General features: G+C 38.4%; 1 protein-coding gene across 13 annotated transcripts in view; it reads left to right on the top strand.

Moving 5' to 3' along the window:
• FMR1 (fragile X messenger ribonucleoprotein 1) overlaps positions 1-14,151 on the top strand; it is a 39,962-nt gene extending 25,811 nt beyond the window's left edge. Inside the window, exons 10-17 of one of the 13 annotated variants that reach the window (XM_084870145.1) lie at positions 416-525; positions 1,189-1,326; positions 1,830-1,892; positions 4,461-4,547; positions 6,943-7,138; positions 8,669-8,851; positions 9,514-9,596; positions 11,740-14,151. In XM_084870145.1, coding sequence (XP_084726271.1) covers positions 416-525; positions 1,189-1,326; positions 1,830-1,892; positions 4,461-4,547; positions 6,943-7,138; positions 8,669-8,851; positions 9,514-9,596; positions 11,740-11,901 — 1,022 coding nt within the window. In that variant the 3' untranslated portion in view covers positions 11,902-14,151. The remainder of the gene's footprint in view (positions 1-415; positions 526-1,188; positions 1,327-1,829; positions 1,893-4,460; positions 4,548-6,942; positions 7,139-8,668; positions 8,852-9,513; positions 9,597-11,739) is intronic. The other 12 variants (XM_084870150.1, XM_084870151.1, XM_084870143.1 and 9 more) reach the window with 12 other exon arrangements.
• Positions 14,152-22,650: the final 8,499 nt, after the last annotated feature.

The raw sequence follows: 22,650 nt of genomic DNA, 5'->3' as shown, positions 1-22,650 counted from the left end.
CTAGCCTGGCACCAGTGCATGTCAGAGCATGGTCGTCCAGAAGATTGTTCAGACAGTTCTGTTCAGTGGTTCTGTCGATTTACATATTATGCTTTCATTATTATAGACTAGACTCCCAGTGTATGGAATTCATGCACAGGTAAGATCCCTAGTCCTGGCCAGCGATCAGGATGGATTGGGGCCTTCTGGCTGCCAGCCGGGGCCTTCCTTCCCTGGCTGCCTGCTGCTGACTGGGGCCTGCCTTCATTCTGTGCCACCCCCAGGTGGTCAGAGCACATCATAGTGAGCAATCAAACTCCTAAGGGAACACTTTGCATATTATCCTTTTATATATATAGATAATGCTATAGTTTACAGTGGGGTGTAAGTTATGTGTTCTTAAAGCCAAACATGAATTATTCATTTATTACTTTAGGCAAAGTAATAGGAAAAAATGGAAAACTGATCCAGGAGATTGTGGACAAGTCAGGAGTTGTGAGGGTGAGAATTGAGGCCGAAAGTGAGAAAAATGTTCCACAAGAAGAGGTATGTTCTAATGCATATGTTTCTGGTTTGTATAAGAAAAATAAAAGTTTTATTATTTGAAGTTAATTTAGAGGCTTCTGTGATATGCACATAAATGTAGATGTACAAAATTTTGATTATCAGATATGCCAGTTAGTAGTATAGTTGTAGACATGGCCTCTGTTAATTCTCTAATGCTGTGACTTTGGATTAGTCACTTTAATCCCTTTAGCTCTTATTTCTCAATCTTTAAAATGGGTGGTTGTAATTGTAAAAAAAAAAGTACAAAGCACTTTTCAAATATTTAATTTTACTAACTGAAACAAAATTGGGACACTTCTTAGGTTTTCTGGCTTTTCTGTTTTGCCTTCATTATTTGTGTGCATGTATAAATATTTGTGTGGGGGGTTGGGGACGTGAGGGCATGCTCTTCTATGCAATGGTACTGTGTTTAAAATAAAATTAAATTGTCATAATTTTCATATATTATCTAGTCTTTTGTGAAAGGTTCTTTTGGCTGAAATTAAATCTTTGGGGGTTTTTTATTGCATGATTTTTACATTTTGTTTTGTTTACCAAAACTTTATTATAAATAATTTGTCTTCTTAAAATATCATTGATATAATAATGGAACTAAATAAAGACTTAAAATTAGTTATTTTTTCTCTTTTGTGTTTTACCAAGGAAATAATGCCACCAAATTCCCTGCCTTCCACTAGTAACTCAAGGGTTGGACCTACTTCCTTGGAAGAAAAAAAACATATAGATATAAAGGAAAACAGCGCTCATTTTTCTCAACCTAACAGTACAAAAGTACAGAGGGTAAGAAATATTTATCAAGTTGAATTACACTGAAAGTAATTTCTTCCACTCAGATGTTACAAATGCCTGTTTCAGGTATTTTCTCTGGTTAGGCTTATAAGCTACTCATGTATTTTTTTCAAATCTGATTTTTAGGTTATGAGATATTATAAACCAAAGTGATACCTACTTTTCAGCTTATTCACAGTGACAAATCTTATGTTGTAAACATAAAATGCAGGGTTGCATTTAATGGTCATATTTTGCTTTTGAGAGTGGACTGTAATTTTCCCATGTTGTATCTCTTGAAATTTTGCAGGTTGTATTAGCTCAAAATGTATCGTCTGTTACATTCATTAGTTACTACTTAAAACCATATTTTAGAAACTGATTTTCAATATTTGAACTAACCTAACTGTTTAGAAATTAGTTTAAAAGTCCTACAGTGAAAGTCCTGCGTTCAGGCTTCTGTGTATCATTTGTTATAGTTAATGACATCACTTGCATTCCTTATACTGCTTTAGGTGTTAGTGATTTCATCAATTGTAGCAGGGGAATCCCAGAAACCTGAACTCAAGGCTTGGCAGGTAGGAAAACATTCCTTGAAAAATACATTTTAATTTTATATTTTAATGTTTATCCCCCTTGTTAAGAGAGACTACAAATGACCTTCAGGGTTGGAGGCTGGTGGAGGAGTGTTTGTGGGTACGTGAATTTATTGCCCTGGGGAGAAAGCTCAGATTTCTTCCTGTTGCTTATAAGGCCTTTTTTTCATGGTAACCTGTCCAATATCATTTGTTACAACTCCTCCCCCTTGCATTCTAGAGAAACTTAAAGCCATACTGAAGTATTTAGAGGTCTCTGAACAGTCATACCGAACAGTCAGATGCATATGTTTTCTCCGCCTAGACCACTCTTCTTCCTGCCACTATGCTTTGTCCTTATTCCTTATGCAGCTTTCTGTGTGTACTTGCCACAGGTCCCCTCCCCATGACTGGCTGAAGAGCCTTTTTCTCTTCCGTGCTCCAGTGAATGTGCTGCCCCTGTCGTAGCACTCAGTACGTAGACATTTACTTGTCTACCTCCTCAGCCACATTGTGAGTTCCTTGAGTGCAGGGACTTCTACATAGCTCATGAGAACTGTTTATGGGGAAAATGTGATTCACAAGAGATTCAAAGCAAAAATGCCATTTTATAAAGAGAAATATAACCGCAAGTGCATTAGATATTCCTCTCTGCTGGGCAGCTCAGTTCTCACCCTAGAACAGGGAATTACTTTTCTTGGTGTCAAGTATAGAAAGCTACCATTTTACTCCCATTTTTTTCATTTTAATTTACTATTCTGGTTCACTAGCGATATGCTTAAATTGGAGTGGCACTCGCTACGCTAACAGTTTGGATATGTTGAAAAGGAAAATGTTTTAAAATTATTTGTCCCAAAGTTGATCAAACTAAATCAGTGACAGGGTTTCAAAGCTTATTTTGGTGGCATATGATCCAAAAGGAAGGATATAGCATTTTACAATATGACATTTTAGAAAATAATATGGTTTACTGCTTTCTAACAGTCTGTTGGAGAAAAAACTCAACATGTTTTTGAGAAAAAGATCTGATCCATGGGCTTGATAATTTCCATAGTTCATATATTATTTGATCCAAAAAAAATCCATTATGAAGCCCATGGGTTTTCAGTTGCACCTGATTATTCAGATGGTCATTGCTACTAGGAAGCATTCCTTTTCTACCAGATAAAGGTCAGTCTGCAAGCTGTATTTCCTAATTGTTCAGTTTTGTTCCCCAGTAGCAGCCATGTTCATGTGGAAGGAAAAAGAAAAAAAACGTGTTCCAGCCTCACATCCGTTTAAGATGCTGTGTACTGAATGCACGCAAGCAAAAGCAGCCCAGGAGTAGCCACACCTATCCAATGCTCTTTTTAAAAGAGTGATACTTGCTAAAGAGACAGCTTCTTGGCTTCTAACACCTAGAAACTTCGCCTAGAAAATTATAATATTATGTCCACATCAGAGCCATTGTATGCTTTTTTAGTTACTTGTGAATATTAGTAACTATGTGTATTTCTTTAGCAAAATATTGAACTGTTCTCAACTTTGTTTTTTTTTTGTTTTTTTTTGTTTTGTTTTTAAATATATTTTATTGATTTTTTTACAGAGAGGAAGGGAGAGAGATAGAGAGCTAGAAACGTCGATGAGAGAGAAACATCGACCAGCTGCCTCCTACACACCCCCTACTGGGGATGTGCCCACAACCAATGTACATGCCCTTGACCAGAATCGAACCTGGGACCCTTCAGTCCGCAGACCAGCGCTCTACAACTGAGCCAAACCGGCTTCGGCTGTTCTCAACTTTGAATGTCATAATTGCCAGCTGTTAGTTTGCACAACTGGCCTAGGCTTCTCTATGACTGTGACAAGAAATAGTGTTTTGTTTTGTTTTTCTCATTTGTACTGATGGGCTATAAATTTTTAGTATACGAATTTCAAAAATCTATCCTTATATTAAAGTAGTACCATAGAGAGAAGATGAAACTTACCTTATGATTCAGCCTTTTGTAATTTTTAGAGCACATTATTGAAATGTATTATAGTGTTAAATTTTATGCTCATGGAAATGCCAGGTTTTCCCTCCCCTTGCGGAATAATTACTCAGTGCATTGTAATGTATCCTAATTCTGTTTGTGTTTTTTTTTGTTGTTGTTTTTTGTACTCTGTTGACTTGGTTAGCTTAGCTAATTGATTTAATTTTGTAATATAGTGTTATTTTTAATGATTTTTACAAGAAGTTGAATTTGAAAAAACATTTAGATGAATTAGAGTATTTTGTTTATGCATCTCATGTTAAAGCCTGTATAATTTTGAATTACATAATTTGCGACTTTGCCAACATTTAATTGTAGTGTTTAAAACATAGTAACCTGATGCATAAGGGGTTGCTATATTGATCTGTCCTCATTCACAGATGTGTAAAAAAGTATGCCAATTACTTTTATTTTCATGTATTATTGATTTATATTTACAACAGACATTTGTATACTTACTGTCTGTCAGACCCTGTATTAGGGATTGAGTCATTATTTGCATTTTTCAGATTAATACATTATTAATATTATGGGATCATTGTCCTCATTTCTTTTCCAGGGTATGGTACCATTTGTTTTTGTGGGAACAAAGGACAGCATCGCTAATGCCACTGTTCTTTTGGATTATCACCTGAACTATTTAAAGGTGAGAACAGCAATATCTTTAATTTCAAATTCTTTTTGCACTAAAAACTCCATAGTAAACCTTTCAGTAGTTAAGATTCATTCTGAACATTACAATGAATGACCTGTAAAAAGTAATAGACAAAATACTCACTTTGTTTAGCTTATTATATTCCTTTTGAAAACACAAGTCAATTTTCATCATCACCACAAATGTAAGGACCAGTATCCCAGTTCTCAATAAATTTCCCCCATTTCTCATTATTTCTCTTTTAAACCCTTGCACTCAATTTAGGTTAATCCTGAACACAGCTTTTTCATTAGGTTGATCCTTTCTAGCCTTTGTGAGTTTTCCACTTGCTTTTGTTGTCTCTTTGTTTCAAGAAATCTTTTTAAATGTGTGCCCTCCATATTTTTCTCTATACTCTGTTATACAAAATAGAAACAATTTTTGTAGCATTTATGTCCCCTCTAAATTGCAAACTGGAAAGCAGAAACAAGGGGGCTACAAGGTATAAATGGAAAGGGCACTAGATTGGCAGTCCAGCGATATGCTTCTAGATTATCCTTTGTCATGGACTAGCTGTGTGACTTTAGGCAAGTCACTTCCCTAGACTAGATGCTTTTTAAAATGTCTTCTGGCCAAAAAAGTTCTATAAATCAATGAAATGAAGCCTTATCCATGTCACTTTATAATTCCTTCTATTCATGTGTATCAAAATATAATGTAACTGGTACTAAGTAATATTTTAAAAGTAATCCAACTTTCTGTTTTATTTATAATGCTATCTTAAGAATTTTTGCCGATTTCTTAGAGAAATAAAATTAAACAATTTCTACTTGTATGCAAATAAGGAAGAAAAAAAGTTCAGTAGTTAGGCATTTCATTCATTTTTATGGTGGTTAGTTAATAATTGAAAATGGGAAAGTTTTATCCAGCAAGGCTTGCATGGGTAGGATTTCCCATTGATTTGCTTATTTATTTTGTTTTAAAACATGTTTATGTGTAATCTGTTGTATGTGTTTTTCTTCATATTCTTAGCTTACATTAATTATGAAGACCTGGAGAGTTAGTGTTGCATTGTATTGATCCCTTGTTCTTTTTGACTAATCTTTCTTAGATCTTTTGATTTATTCTTCACAATTGAATATCTTTTTTGGTTATCAGCAGCTGTCCCGTTGCCATTCTTTCCATCACCAGATCTTCACTTGATTGGGCTTGTCATCTTTCACCAAAAGGTGACTGCTTTGCCCCAGTGAGATAACATGGACTACCATTCTGTTTTGCAAGATGTACCCATTCCATGAGCTATAGCTATATTTTTGGAGTAAGCCACTCACTCAGCCGCAGTCTCTTCTTTGTTCAAGTCCTTTGTAAAACAGATTCTAGTTCAGAGCTCAGATCAAACTCACCCAAATCCTTACCTGCCCTTTCTTTTCCAGAAACTGCCACAATCAGAATTTAGGAGCTTAGCTTTTCAGGGGCTTCTCCAGTGACTGTTCACGTAGACAGTTTCCCTGGTGGCCTCTGCTTGACAGAAACACTTAGTACTACTATATTTATGCCTCTAGCTCCCTATAGCCCATAAATTGGTAGATTGGAAGGATGAAGGTTATAATTGAGACTGTGTATGGAATTCACAGAACCCAACATATTGGAAGCACTGTATGTAAGGATCTGTCTGTGGACCCTAGGTGTATATTTTGATCAACTAAATTTATATTGTTCATCGTACTTGGTCTAGCAGAGTTGTAGTGTTTAAGGGGTTTACAAGGCATGATGTAAGACCTAACTTTTTTGGTCAGCTATTAAATAGTTTTCTGCCCTGTATAAGGAATATGATAATTTTCAGTTCATTGAAAATAAGTGTTTCTTAATTGTAAAATCACATCCAAAGACCTACTGTAGTATATGTTCTTTGCAAACAAGGTGGCCCAAACTCAATGCTTTGTAAATTAAGATATTAACTGGCAAATCTATTTCGATTCAGATTATTTACAATGTGTAATTTTTAGGGTTAGCTGGTTAAACCTTTAAATGTCTATTTTCTGTATTCTTACATTTTAGAGTTGTTTTATTCAGTATCCTGTCATCAAGAAGTCCCAAAATTAGCATATCTATGCCTAGCAGATCCTATTGAGTAATAGTGCCAAATCAAGCAACTTTAAATTCTATTATAATGCTGAATATTTTTGTTACTATATCTTTAATTCTGGGCATCAGTAATCTGTTATTTAATTTTGTTTTTAAGGAGATCATTCAGTTTCTTGATAATTCTGTATAACAGTGTTTACTATAAATTAAGAACTGAAATTGAAATATTTCCAGTATACTTTTTTATCTGATAAAAAGGAGAAAGGTATTATTAAGTAAAATGTCAAATTATTTTTACTGTTATCTTGTATATTTTAAATAGGAAGTAGACCAGTTGCGTTTGGAGAGATTACAAATTGATGAGCAGTTGCGACAGATTGGAGCTAGTTCTAGACCACCACCAAATCGTACAGATAAGGAAAAAGGCTATGTGACTGATGATGGTCAAGGAATGGGTCGAGGTAGTAGACCTTACAGAAATAGGGGGCACGGCAGACGCGGTCCTGGATATACTTCAGGTACAAACTAAGCATTTTACTCAGTAACTTTATCTGTTCCTACACTTAATAGCTGCTAACCTCTAATATTCATTAGAACCCCATTATAACTATTTCTCACTACATGTTTTCCAATTCACAATGGGTCAAATTGTGTTGAGACATAGAGTTAAAACCATAATGACACATAGCGTTCACAGGGCAGGTGTGAGTTCTGTCCATGCTCTGACTGGGGATAAATCTGCTTAAGCCCTTGTATGTTGATGATTTTCTTAAGGTCTTTCCTAATTTTATTACTGTATAGCCAAAACTTTTTACATTTGTGTACTGTGGCTCATTTTTTGTCAGGCATGTGCTGTCATACTTGCTGGATGGACTGTAAATCAGGGGTCTACATCCTGTGGCTCATAAGGTGATTTTGTATGGCATGGCCAAAGTCAGCCCTAGGCACAGTCAAGAAGTCGGCGAAGTTTCTCTTTGCCTTCCCAGCTCTTCTGTCAGTGCTTCTTTCTTCTCTCCCAGTACTTTTCCTGAATGCTGTCCCCACCTGCCAGTGCCTACTGTCTTTCTTGCTCAACTGTGTAACTACTATGTAATTTGCTGATGGTGGTATAAGGTATAATCCATCTCACAAATATTTGCATTTCAAAAAGGAACTCTTTAAGATGGAAAGCCTTCAAGATCCACAGGAATGAAGCTATAATGGTGAAGCTATAATTGGTCATTAGCTCCAACAAAGGAAGAGAGAGAGGTAGTAGAGTTGACATTCTGGAGTTGGGGAGAGACATACCCACTCCTTTGGCCAACTTTGAACCTAACCCGTAACCCTCTTTCAAAAGTCTGTTCTTTTTTATGTTGAAGTCTCACTTCACTTTGGAGTTCTTCTTCCACTCCCATCCCTTATGTCATTAACTCACCCCCTCAGGCATAATGAGTGTATTATAATAAAACTTTTATTAATAGTAAATTATTCTAGTGGGAATGGGAGGAAAAGTTATGGACCAGGTATCAGGCAGGCATATCCCCATTCATCTGGTCCAATCCCTGTTCCCCCAAGGGATCCTTCCCTGAGATAGTTGCCATGGTCGCCACCTTTGCCACTCTCTCAGAGATGACCAAAATGCGTTTTGCATTCCCCTCTGTTCCTTAACCAAACCTTATTAGAAGCAACTATATAGAGGTTTTGTTTCTCAGAGTATTGCTTTTAACCATTGTAAACAACTTTTCCTCCAGAGAGCGTAGATGGTTAAAGGAGTATAGCTGTTTAATGATGTGGCATACTTAGATTTGAAGTTAGATGGCTAATAAAATACCTTTTTAAAAAAATGAGAACCAAAAATATTTTCCAAGATTACCTCAAAAATTATAAAGCCCTTCATTTTGAATTTAAGATAAATTGTTTTACAAAATAAAAGCTGATAATACCCTTTGGTAGTCTTATAAATTGGGAGGAAGAGTATTAGATTACCCCAAAAAGGTCTCTGGAAGCTTCTGATAACCTAACTTTTTTTTTAAGTCGGACAATGGTATATAACTTTTAACTCTCGATAGGAACTAATTCTGAAGCATCAAATGCTTCTGAAACAGAATCTGACCACAGAGACGAACTCAGTGATTGGTCATTAGCTCCAACAGAGGAAGAGAGGGAGAACTTTCTGCGCAGAGGAGAGGGACGACGACGTGGCGGTGGAGGAAGAGGACAGGGAGGAAGAGGGCGTGGAGGCGGCTTCAAAGGTAGAGATTTTCTTTTTTAAAAAAATCTTTATTGTTGAAAGTATCACATATAACCCCTTCTCTTCTCTCCCTCCCCCCCGTATTGACCTCTTCTAGCCCTCCCTCATCCCCATCCTATATAATAAAAGGCTAATATGCAAATTGACCGGATGGCAAATGGCTGGTCACTATGATGCGCACCGACCACAGGAGGGCAGATGCTCAACACAGGAGCTGCCCCCTGGTGGTCCGTGCACTCCCACGGGGGGAGTGCCCCTTAGCCAGAAGCTGGGCTCATGGCTGGTGAGCGCAGTGGTGGTGGCAGGAGCCTCTCCCACCTCCACGGCACCGCTAAGGATGTCTAACTGACTAAGCCAGCAGTCCCCTAAGGGCTCTTGCACTGTGAGAGGGTACAGGCTAGGCTGAGGGATCCCGATCCCCCCCACCCACCCAGTGCACTAATTTTGTGCACCGGGCCTCTAGTAAGAAATAAAGATGAATTATACAGTAATTAACAGAATATTAGCCTTTCTTATGGTTCATGTAGAATATATAAATTAACACTGACAACTAGTTCAGCTTCTTCAGTCTAAACATAACATCTGAAATTAGCTCAGATTGACCTGTGACAGTTGCATAGTTGTAATCAGTAATTGTTGAACCTTTTTAAAACGTCCCTATAGGAAACGATGATCACTCCCGAACAGATAACCGTCCACGTAATCCAAGAGAGGCTAAAGGGAGAACTGCAGATGGATCCCTCCAGGTAAACCCATATGCCTTTTGCATCTAAATTATTTGCATTACAGTAGTTTGAATTTTATGAGTTTCTTTTTAAGCATATTCAAAGATTATAGATTTGATATCTGAAATAATTTCCTTTTACTGTTACAACTGTGATAATCTTTGATTTTCATGCAAACATACAAAGATTTCTCTAGAGAATAATTAACGTATTTGTGAAAACTTTGTCACATGACTTCAATACCACATTGGTGGTCCCTAGGATTTCCCCAAGAAGAGAACACCCCAGGATGTACTGAGAGTGAGACCTGAGTAAACCTTGTGGGTCCCTCTTCCTCTGAGAAGCAGGAATAGAAGCAGGAATACTTAAATGGAAAGTAAGGAAAATAAGGCATGTTTATCAAATGTAGTAATTGTAAAAGGCAGGGCTAGAACCTGCTGAATTAGTCAGCTGCTTATTTACAGTTAGCTTCTATTCTGAAATTTCCATATCAATTGGTTGTCACCTGTGCTGTGTCTATTGTTAAAATGATTTTAAAATTACCTCGGACAATGTCCAGACGCCTTTGCTAAGTGTTTTGTGTGTGTTTTATCTAATTTAATCTTGCAGCAGCCACCTAAGGTAAGTCATTTTGTTCTTCTGTTTTAAAGGTTAGTAAATGGAAGTTTAGAAAGATTTAGTCCTTTGCCCAAAGTTACATAGTTAGCATATGGTACAGTGATATTTGAACCCTGGTGTCTAATTCCAAAGCACATGTTCTCTTCTACTTCTTTGACTCTTAATTCTTAACCCAACTAGTTATGGTTCCTTCTCAACTATGGATTGGTTTGGGACCAACACCCCAGTTAAGTGAGAAAGAACTTTTTAAAAGCAGACCTTTATGACAAAATGTTCTTTAAAATTCATAGTAGTTATAAGTACTTGTTAACTACTGATGGGTTCTTTAAGACCAGCATAGAAAAGACCTTAGACCTAGGTAAAGAGATGGATGAAATAATGTATTTTACCAAGACGTAAGGCATTTAATGTACCAATTTTGTAATTCCTTTCTTAAACGGAAATATTTGATGAACTAGGCTTTTTTATCACATCGGTTAAAAGGATGCATATTGGTAACTAAAATGGCATATCGAAAGAAAGGCTGTATTTTCTATGTAAGTATAATAGATGTAAATCAGACACTGACTGGCTTATTTCACTTAGCATAATACTCTCCAGGTCCCTCTGTGCATGCAAAAATAAAATAAAATAAAGCACCAAACCCTTGACAATAAAACATTTAAAACATACAACTATACCCAACATTTTAACTCACTTTGAAATTACAGTGAACCATTTTGGGATATATGTAGTATTTGTACTTGAAGCAGATTAATATTTGTCATTTGTCAATATTGCCTTCCCTTTGTACAGTGTCTAGAATTCTGTTAGCAGTGTTTTAAGTGGCACTTAAAATATTGTATAAATCAGTATTTTATTTGTAATTGCATTCATCTTTACATTCTTCCTGGGATTCCAGTCCCTCTAATTGGTGTCTTCAAATTTCCCTGTACAATTTTTCTTCAGAGTTCAAGTTATATTATCATCTGACTTTCCTTACTGAAATACAAGCTGCTAGAAACCAATGCTCATATTCTTCTACCATAGACAATGGAAACGCTCAGTATAGACAAACTTAATCACATCTATGATGGATATAAAGGTGTAAACTGAAGGCTAGTTAATAAGAAAGTTATTATTCTGGTAAAGTCAGGTTTGGAAGATATTAATTTGCCTCTTTTCTCCTGCCTTTCATAATCTTTGAAGAATAACCCATTCTTTTGAACTCTTAATATTATAACCATGTATATTTTGTAATAGTCATTCATTTTTAATTATTTGTTTCTCACTGTTTTATTCTGCTTAGAAGAAGACACAGTAGGATTGTGAGTTTTTATCTAACTTTGAATGCAACCAGTGGGTTCCAGTTAAAGAAGAAGAGTGTCTTAAAATCATAAAATAAAGATCCTACCTGGCCTAATTCCTTTCACTACTTCTATTCTCATCCCTCATTTCCCTTTTTGACATGTTCGAGTTCACACTTCAGGCTTAAATTTCTCGTCAGGCCAATTACAGATTACAATAGGATTTGGTGTGTGTACATAACAAATATAACTTGTTTTAGATCAGAGTTGACTGCAATAATGAAAGGAGTGTCCACACTAAAACATTACAGAATACCTCCAGTGAAGGTAATCGGCTGCGCACGGGTAAAGATCGTAACCAGAAGAAGGAAAAGCCAGACAACGTGGATGGTCAGCAACCACTTGTGAACGGAGTACCCTAAGCTGCGTAATTCTGAAGTTGTATTTCCATTACCATTTCCGTAATTCTTATTCCATATTAGAAAACTTTGTTAGGCCAAAGACAAAAGGTAGGCAAGGAGGCACAGGGCATGAAATGAACACAAATTCTGTTTAAGAATTTTATTTTTTCTGGTATTGGCTATAAGCAACAATTCTCAGATTTGCACAAAAATGATATCTTGATCTTGAAATTTCCAAGCACTGCTTTTAAGTATACTTAGCACTTCAGACAGGATTTTAGTTTGGTTTATTTTTTAAAGTACTGAGAAGTGATATTCTTTGTTAATTTGGATCATTTTCCTACATAGGTGATAACACTGGTACATTTCAGTTTTTCTGAATAAATAGCACTTATGGTAATCATATTACACTTATGTTTTCAGTCTCGTTTAGAAGTCAATGAAATAATACGTCATTTCATGTCCTGTGTCAGTTTATGTGTTGGTCCACTATTCCAGTATTTTAGTGGACCCTGAAATGTGTGTGATGTGACATTTGTCATTCCATTAGCAAAAAAGAAAAAAAAAAGTTGTATGATCTGTGCCTTTTCTATATCTTGGCAGGTAGGAATATTATATTTGGATGCAGAGTTCAGGGAAGATAAGTTGGAACACTAAATATTAAAGATGTTGCAAACCCTGTCAAACATTAGTACTTTATAGAAGAATGCATGCTTTCCACTTTTGTTCCTTGCATAAACATCAGGTTAGGCAGTATAAAGAATAGGATTGTTTTTGTTTGTTTTGTTGCACTGAAGTTTGACAAATAGTGTTATTGAGAGGGTTGTGTAATTTTTTTCTGAATAGACGGGAGAAGAAATAACTGTCTTCATTTGAGAGAGGCTAAAATGTTTTCAGCTAGGAGCAAATCTTTTTGATTGAAAGTTAGTAAAATATGCCTGCTCTTTGGCCTGATGACCAGTTTTAACTTAGCGCATTTTTTTATTTTATCCTCCCCTTGTTTTGTGACGTTTTTCATATTTTAATTTCAGGCTTAATTTGAGGAGCTAGGAGGGTCATTTCTATGTGTGCATAATAAACCTGTACAGTACAGGTACTTTGTCTAAGAAATATTGGAAGCAGGTTAAATGTTTTGTAAACTTTGAAATATTAGGTCTAATGCATAGGTAAGCAGAATTGGAAAGCAGACTAAGATTGGCTAACAAATAACTTTTTTTGTTTTGTTTCTTTTTCTTTTTTTGATGTGTTGGGTTGGGTTTTGGTTTTGTTTTTAAGTCTTTTTTTTTTTTTTTTTTTTATGGGTGAAATTTAGTGAGGCAAATTATGTGAAGGACCTTCACTCTAAGATGTTATATTTTTCTTAAAAAGTAACTCCCAAGCCGTGGTACCACTGAATCTGTAGAGCCGTACAAACAGAAGTTCTGCCTCTGATGTATTTTGTGTTTGTTTCTTTGAATTTTCATTTTACAGTTACTTTTCCTTGCATACAAATAAACATAAAATGGCAACAAACTGCACATGATTTCAAGAATATTAAAAAGTCTCTTAAAAGTATTGCCAAAATTAATGTTGATTTCTAGTTATTTATTCTTGGAATGTATAGTATTTGAAAACAGAAATTGGTACCTTGCACACATCATCTGTAAGCTGTTTGGTTTAAAATACTGTAGATAATTAACCAAGGTAGAATGACCTTGTAATGTAACTGCTCTTGGGCAATATTCTCTGTACATATTAGCGACAACAGATTGGATTTTATGTTGACATTTGTTTGGTTATAGTGCAATATATTTTGTATGCAAGCAGTTTCAATAAAGTTTGATCTTCCTCTGCGAAATTGATGTTGATGCAATCCTTACAAATGATTGCTTTTAAAGTTTTAAGATAGAAAAAGAAATCTATAGAAAGTGTTGTTATAAAATGTAACTGTTACCATTGGAAATTCACGTCCTAGAAAGTTAGCCGTTATCTACCAACTTTCAATAACTTGATGATGTTTAATAAGGTGAAAAAAATCAACAAAATGGTACAGAAGCACATTGTGCCATTACAATATGCACTAAGTCTCTTTTTTTACAAAGGCTGAATTCAGCAGGGCGCTAACTTGCTTAAATGTGAATTATTAACTTCTAAAACTGTAATTTGATTCACATGTTTTCAAATAGAGTTGGAGTTGATTCATATTACAATATTTGTGTGCTAAATGTGTATGTTTTTCAGTTAAAAGTTATGATGTTTTTAAAATCTTATTAAAGTTTCAAAAAATCTGAAGATTGTTTATCTAGATGTAAATTTTTATTAAAAAGTTGCACTTATGAAAAAGCAAAAAATTAGTCTGACAAATGCTTGCTCCTGGTCTTAAATTTCTAAATATATTAAAAAAAAATTAATGATATGTGGGGGGGGGGGTTATTTACCATGCATAGCATATATTCCTTGCAAATCTTTTATGTGTCCTTAAAAGGTAAAAATGTTGATATTTGAAAATATAATTCGTCATATTTCCAGTTAGAAGATTTCAACACATTAATTATATAGAATGCCACTAAACCATATTAAACACATACTTTTGTCTGTAACCATAAACATACCCTGCCATTTGGAAAATATTAAATGTGGTCTATGTAGCTAAAAGTGAAAATAACTTTGATGTCAATATCTCAGAAAATAAATGACAAGACTGAGGTAGAATGTGCCTGAATTGACTATTGTGGTCACTTCAAGGAACTCTGGCACAGCCTGGAAAAGAAGGGTAGAAATGGAGAGGCAACAGTGTCAAAGTTCTACGTGGTGTTAGTCCAGAATGATCCAACGATGCAGGGCAATCTCCTCTACATTGATTTTTTTTGTTTTATTTTTTCAGAAAAATATGCCTTTGTTTTCTGCTTGTCTAGTTTTTCATTGTAGTACTTTAGTTCTTTGATACTTGTTCTGCTTAGTTCTGGGCTCCAGAGCTAAAAGAGCTGATCACAGTCTATTAGAGGTTGTAGGTAGAAACAGTCTTCAAGTAACTTGGTTGAGTTTTCTTAGTTTCACAGTATTTTTCATTGCTACACATAAACAGTCTGCTGGCAGTAATGGCCTTGAGACTCAACTGGGCTCACTCAGAGGCATTTCTCTCATCTGATCATGATCTTGAAGGTCCTGGTAGCTTGGAGTCTACTGCCCTTTTAGAGTCAATATGCTGATTTGATCCCTATTGAGCCAGTTTGTTTCATGACCATAAACAGCATCTTTCCCTCATAACCCTCTGATCCCTCTGATAACCAGTTATTCAGAAATAGCCACTACCAGATGCTCAGCTTGATCGCTTAGAAGGTTTAACAGGTACCAACATTTAAATCTTGAGCATCTTTTTTGTTTAGAGCTGTTTACAAATTTTATTTGGGACTATTTATAAAGTTTCCTTCTATTTTGCAGAACTTTAAGAAATGGGGGAATTACTTTTTATGCTAAGGAGTTTTATTGTTAGTGGGAGAGGTATTTTAAAAAGTCTTTGCAAGTATAACTGCTAAATGCTTAAAAATTGACCTTCAAAATTGATAGCTTACAATTCTTGCCACCAATTTTAGTATACCATACAACTTAATCACAGGAGTAGTTTGAAAATTGAAAAGAAGATTAAAGTATCAACAAAAGATGGTTTCATAGAATCCTGGGAATTAGGGTATATTATTATTATTCAGTATCATACAGAACTTGAATGGCTTGCTAAGAGGAAAAAAAGAATGCTAGTGTTATTTCAAGTAAAAAGCTTTTTGTTGTTGTTGTTAAATACTAAGACATCTTTATCAGATTTCTCTGGCGATCAATACTTGTAAGATAATTGCATCAACGAACAGTACTAGTGGTCATGGAGTATATATCATTGAAGGGGCAAGTGCAGCATAGATACTACATGATAGAAAAGGACATACAGAGTTATTCTGTAAAAAGGATGAATCCAGAGATAGAGTCCACACTTGAGCAGGGCATGGAATAGCTTTGTGATAATTGGATGAGTCATTTCACCTCTAGGTTTCGATCTTTTGAATTAAATAAATAGTTGCTAAGATATCTGAACTCCAAAGTGTGTACACATTAATAAAGTGTTCATATTTTATATGGAAAAAGCTACAGAGAGTGTTAAACCACCCACCTGATTTCATCAGGTTCTCATTAAATATTTACCAAACATTTACTAAATAGCAGGCACTTAACAAGCTTTTTAGGGAGGGATACAAAGATTCTGTTTCATGCCTTTTGAAAGCTCAGTTTGTTTTTTTATTTTTAAAAAAATATATTTTATTGATTTTCCACAGAGAGGAAGGAAGAGGGATAGAGAGCTAGAAACGTCGATGAGAGAGAAACATCGACCAGCTGCCTCCTGCACACCCCCACTGGGGATGTGCCTGCAACCAACATACATGCCCTTAACTGGAATCGAACCTGGGACCTTTCAGTCCGCAGACCAACGCTCTACCACTGAGCCAAACCGGTTTTGGCAAATCTTTTTTTTTATTTTTTATTTTATTGATTTTACACAGAGAGGAATTGAGAGGGACAGAGAGTTAGAAACATTGATGACAGAGAATCATCCATCAGCTGCCTCTTGCACACCCCCCACTGGGGATGTGCCCGCAACTAAGGTGCATGCCCTTGACCGGAATCGAACCCGGGACCTTTCAGTCCGCAGGCTGATGTTCTATCCACTGAGTCAAACCGGTCCCTGTTGGTTTGTTGTTTTTTTTTAATAGAATTTATTGGGTTGACATTGGTTCACAAAACCATACAGGTTTCAAGTGTACAACTCAAAATATCATCTGCACACTACATCATGTACCCATCACACCATGTAAAGCCTCTTTCAATCCCCATTCATCCATCTTTGCCCACCTCCACCTAGCCTCCACTCCTACTTCCCCCTGGCTATCACCACATTGTTGTCTGTGTCTTTGTGTCTACATGTTTTCTGGCCAATTCCTTCACCTTCTTTCAACTAGTTTCCCCATCACCATCCCCTCTGACAGCTGTCAGTCCATGCCTCTGTTTCTATTTTGTTCCATCAGTTTATTTTGTTCATTAGATTCCACATATAAGTGAAATCAAATAGTGTTTGTCTTTCTCTGACTGGCTTAGTTCACTTAGCATAATATTCTCCAGGTCCATCCATGCTATTTCAAAATGTAAGAGTTCCTTTTTAATGGCTGCTAGTATTCCATTGTGTAAAGATTCCACAGTGAAAGCTCAGTGTTGAGTGAGCTTTATGAGTCAATGGGCAGTACTGGTATATGGTATAGTAAGTGTGAGGATGCTCAGGGTGTGGTGGGAGCTTTTTGGAGAAACACATTCAGTCATGGGTTTTGTTGTGAGGAAAGGGCTTCTCGGGTAAAGTGAAATCTTACATATGAGGGAGGACTGGCTGGAAGAGTTAGCCAGAAGAAAATGTGCTGCAGGCATTGATCTAGGTATGGAAAAGTGTACTATTCAGGAAGCTTCCAAGATTTCAGTGTGACTCAGACAAAGAATTTGAGATAGGGATTACAGAGAGGTGAACTAGAGATACTGTCAAGGAGGGTCTATGGTGCCACATTAGGAAGCCTTTGAAGGATTAGAAACAGATTTTCACTTGTGTGGAGACAGATAGGATTGCCGCACAGCTTGAATCCTCTGTCCAGTTGCCTGGTTACCAGCTAGCAGGAGGTACTAGGCCCAAATCCTCTGCCCCTCAGTCCAAATCTAGCTTCCCACAAGGTCACAGCTGTTAGCAGTCTGTGTTCCCACACAGCTGCCCTGACAGATGGTATTTAAGTCCTGATTTGATCATCTGCATGCAAGGCTGTTGTCAGGGCTGCCCTGTGGAAGGGTAGACTCAGGTTTTTAGTACAGCCACAAGGTTCAGCCAGCAGTGCCCCAGCTTTTGCATGTCTGCATGAGTGAATGGGTGTCCATATGCCTCTTCTTTCTGATTCACCTTGCTAGTATTTTTCCCTTTTCCTTTTGCATGGTGGTATGCTGTTTTCCTTTATCCACTGCTTTACAGATGGTACCCAGTAGGCAAACCACTTATTCCATCTGACCTTTTGAAAATAGCAAAAGGGTTCAAATAAGCCATATCAAGGGATGGACCACATCCCTCCTAGGGCTGGTGGTGGGAAACCTACCTGAGCTGAAATCACTGGTGAACATGTGTATATGTATGACCATGCCATGTGCCACAAAGGCCATGGAAAGTTCTCCATGTAAGGCAGATTGAGAAAGTTTGATTCCTTGAAACACTCGCTTATAAGTCAACCAGCCATGTGAGCCTATGGTAGAAGAGAAAAGAGCCCTTGGTCCCAAATTCACTAAAACAGTAGATGAAACCTAACCTTTTAGATTTGAAATCTGTCATTGTGTAGTGTAGCATCCAGGGACTTGAAGGGTGGTGGTTGAGGTACAGCCTGAGGGGCTTCAATATGCTAACAGAGAATTTGACTCCCAGCAATGATCACAGGAGTCCCTTGAGGCTTGAAATGCTTGGGCTACACCCATGTGTTAAGGGACACTGAATGGGAAACATTAGGGGATTACCACCAGATTCCCTTTCCCTGAATGAATTGGCTAGTCCAACCTTTGGGAAGAGAGCAAATGTGCCTGCCCTGTGCTTGAATTAGATGCTCCTGAAAATTGGATTCACATAGCCACAAAGAGGAGACTTTCCCAAGCTGCTGAATGAAAACGAACATGTCTACTGAGGTCACAGCTTCTTTAAAGCACTCTGGCATTATAGAATGGTTGGGTGAAAACCCTAGGCATCAGGGATAACTCATGACCAAATAAACTTAATTCAGAGAATGCTGGAAAAGTTGATGCAATCTTACATGAGGATCTCTCTTAGTTGACTCTGCCAGGTAGTAAGGGATGGGATAATACTTTAGGGTTGATTTAGGTGCTACCCTAAAGTGGCATATGATATAATGGGCCCTGAAGGTTTTCCAGTTCTCAGCAGAAATTAAAAGGAAGGAGAAGAGCACCACTCCAAACTTCACTCTGAGGCTCCCTAAGGCAGCACGCTTTGGGGCTGGTGGGCTGATAAGCAACCTAAGTCACCCCAAAGAGGTTTCAGGGAGAATAGGAAAAGAAAAAAAAAAAAAAAAAAGGCTGAGCCTGGCCAACATGGTTTGGTGGTTGAGCATTGACCTATGAACCGGGAGGTCATGATTCCTGGTCAGGGTATATGCCCGCCCGTTGTGGGGCATTCAGGAGGCAGCTGATCAATGATTAGCTCTCATCATTTATTTCTATCTCTCCATCTCTGAAATCAATAAAAATATATTTTAAAAAATTATCTTACTTGTGTTTTCTTCTCTAGGTTTTTCTATGTAAAAAAACAAACAAACAAACAAACAAAAACCCCACAACATTTTAAGTTGACAGAGCATGAAGTTCACCTTGACTATCATGCCTCAGGCATTTTGGACTTCCTCAGAAATACTTAATAACTGAAATATATCAGTGACAAGTTGGTGATTATTCTATTATATTGATGATATTTTTGAAATTTATCTTTATTTAAGAGTCTGTTCTAAGTCAACCAAATTTGATTCGGGAGTGCTGCCACAGAAGCAATACAGGCCCCCTTAGAATTTCAGACCTCTAGGAAATGGGCACTCACAGTTGTTACTGGAACCTGGGTAGCTCCCAGGCAGTCCTTTATAGAGCTGGAATTTAGACCACTAAGGAGAGGGTGCCAACAACTGGCTGATACTGGTGTCTCTGAGGAGATGTGATACTGGTTCTGAAAGAAAGTGTGAAAGTGTGTGTATGTGTTGGGGGGGGGTGATCTGGAAATTGGACTCAGCTGCTACTACTGAACCATTTCTGCTAAAGTGAAGAACCGTGGTCTTCCAGTCTCCCTTTAGAGCAGTGGTACTCAACCTTTCTAATGCTGTGACCCTTTAATACAGTTCCTCATGATGTGGTGACCCCCAACCATAAAATTATTTTCGTTGCTACTTCATAACTGTAATTTTGCCACTGTTATGAATTGCAATGTAAATATCTGTGTTTTCCAATGGTCTTAGGCTCTACAGAAGCGATTCTCAACCTGTGGGTTGTAACCCACAGGTTGAGAATCGCTAGCAGTGTCGCCTAAGCCCATCAGAAAACAGATATTTACATTACGATTCATTAACAGTAGCAAAATCATAGTTATGAAGTAGCAACGAAAATAATTTTATGGTGGGGGTCACCACAACATGAGGAACTAAAGGGTCGTGGCATTAGAAAGGTTGAGAACCACTGCTTTAGAGCCTCTTATCAGAATTTAATAGGCAGCACTGACAAAGGATAAGTGTGGTATTTAGAATCTCAGACAAGCTTCACAAAGCAGAGTATAGAAAGAAGGATGATGTGGAACTGAGGGACACCAGCTTAATTATTGACAAAGTGCAACAATCCAAAAACCTGTGAAATGGAAATGTGCCTCCAATTAGGTGTCGAGTCAACTGCAAGGATAGCTGCCCACCCAGTAGGCACTGAGATGGCCCCATTGCCTGCTTTGCTTGCCTGCTTTGCTTGAACTACTACTAGCTTGGTGGGGATCTCAATTTTGAGACTAGGTACCATACAAGGAAGCCTGTTTCACTAATGGGTAAGCAAGTTCAGTGGGATGCTAAGCCATCCTAATATATAAAAACCCTGGGTTGTAATGATCAGAGGCTGGCCAACTGGAAGTCAGTGCTGGCCCCCAAGCAAGTGGTAAGGGGCAATCAGGCAGGCAGGAAGAGTGGTTAGGGGAGATCAGGTAGGCAGACATCTCCTCGCAGGGCTGGCCCCGCACCCAAGCAAGTGGTTAGGGACAATCAGGCAGGCAGGCAGAGTGATTAGGGGTGATCAGGTAAGCAGACCAGAGGTTAGGGGTGATGAGGTAGGCAAACAGTCTCCGTGCCAGACTGGCCCCACCCCCAAGCAAGCAGGGGCAATCAGGCAGGCAAGCACAGTGATTAGGGGCGATCAGGCAAGCAGACCATAGGTTAGGGGTGAACAGGTAGGCAGATGGCCCCTCGAAGGGCTGGCCCCACCTCCCAGCAAAGAGGGAGGCCCAGGCCAACCAAACCATTGCACCCCAGCAGGGGAGGATGAGGCAGCACTTCACAGTTGGCAAGCAGTGGCAGCAGTGGGGATGGGCCCAGCTGCCTGCAGCCTGGGGAAGGACAGCCCTGATAGGCCCTGATCTCAGGCCAGGCCTAGGGACCCTACCCGAGGGGTCTCGGATTGTGAGAGGGTGCAGGCCATGCTGAGTCCCCCCCCCCACACACACACACACAGGTGCACGAATTTTCATGCACCAGGCTTCTAGTTATAATACTGGTACAACCAGTGGCATTGGCTGCTCTGTAGTATCTATGGATGTAACTTCAAGTGGTAATTTTGATAATTCATTCTGCTCATTGATGAAGGAAATAAACCTTTACCTAGACTCATGGATTGCTGCTAATGGCCTCACTTTTAGTCAGGCCATTAGGTCATCTGCCCACCTAGTAAGTACTAAGATGGCCCCATTGCCTTATTAAAGCCATATCCTATGGAAACATATAAAGCACCCACCAGCTCAATAAGTCACATATGTATATATCCTGAAAGGACCACATGCTGAGAAAAACAAGATATCTTCAATGGAAAAAATCAATGAATCCTGTGAGCCATCCTATCCATGGTTACCTCCTAGATCCATGTCCAGACCCACCACAGTAACAAAACCACCACGAAAAACTAGCCTTCATTTGGTTATTTGGATTGATTATAATTTAGCTATAAATTCAGTTTGGCACTGGGAGCAGGTGAGTATAGCTTACACCTACTCTGTAGCCATCTTAGAATCCAAAGGGAGTCTCAAAGCAGGAATAAAAAAGCAATAAGTTGGATCCAAGATGGCGGCCGACAGGACAGCAGTGAGGAAGAGTGTGTGTAAGGGAGTGCGTGGACGTGTCGGGCGTGTGTGTGCATGTGTGAATGAGGGACAATTATATTCTGCAGGACTGTTGGGGGCTGGCGGACCAGGGTACCCTAGCTGGGCAGCCTCTACTACCACTGCAATCTCTCCCAGGGTAGCCAGACGTGCCACAGAGACCATGCCATGTTGAAGGGGAGAGCAGCTGTGATCGGAAGCCCAGCCTTACCTTCACCCGGGGAGACCTTGGACACCACCCAGAACCCTACAGCCACAGAGGCCAGGGACCTGCTGCCTTGGCTACAAATACTGAGACTCTAACCTCCCTGGCCGTGGGCGCCTAAGAAGTTTGTCCACGGGGACAAAAAATGGTAACTGATAGGCGGACAGTTCCTATGCCTTCTCATGGAGCAGATAGAAAAAGAAAAAAAAAAACAAACAAAAAACGCTGAATCAACATCCACCTGAAATTAGTGAATTAAACACAGCTAGTGTGACAAACCAAACCATGGGCAGAAGTGTCTCAGGTTGCCTGGAAAATGGTGGGATCAGGACTCTGGGCTGGAGGGAGAAATATGCACAACTAGGAATAGAGTGTCAGAGGGAGACTGCACTGCACCAACTTCGTGCCCAGCATGGGGACAGTGTAGCGTTCGACTGTGGAAGGGGGTTCATAAGGCTGCTGGCAGTGGGGGACTCTAGATCTAAGCCCACAGCTGTGAGAGGCTATACCCAGAAAGGCAGCCTGAAGTTCTGCACCAGCTGATCAGTCCCTGGGGGGAGAGAGACACGCAACAGCATGGTTGCTCTGTCTTTATATTACCCTTGCTTTTACTTACTAAATCTAATGCATAGGA

The sequence above is a fragment of the Pipistrellus hanaki genome (genome assembly GCF_964339955.1).
Source record: "Pipistrellus hanaki genome assembly, chromosome: X".
Lineage (NCBI taxonomy): Eukaryota > Metazoa > Chordata > Mammalia > Chiroptera > Vespertilionidae > Pipistrellus > Pipistrellus hanaki.
Note: the sequence above shows the minus strand (reverse complement) of the source record. Positions and strands in the feature narration are given on the sequence as shown.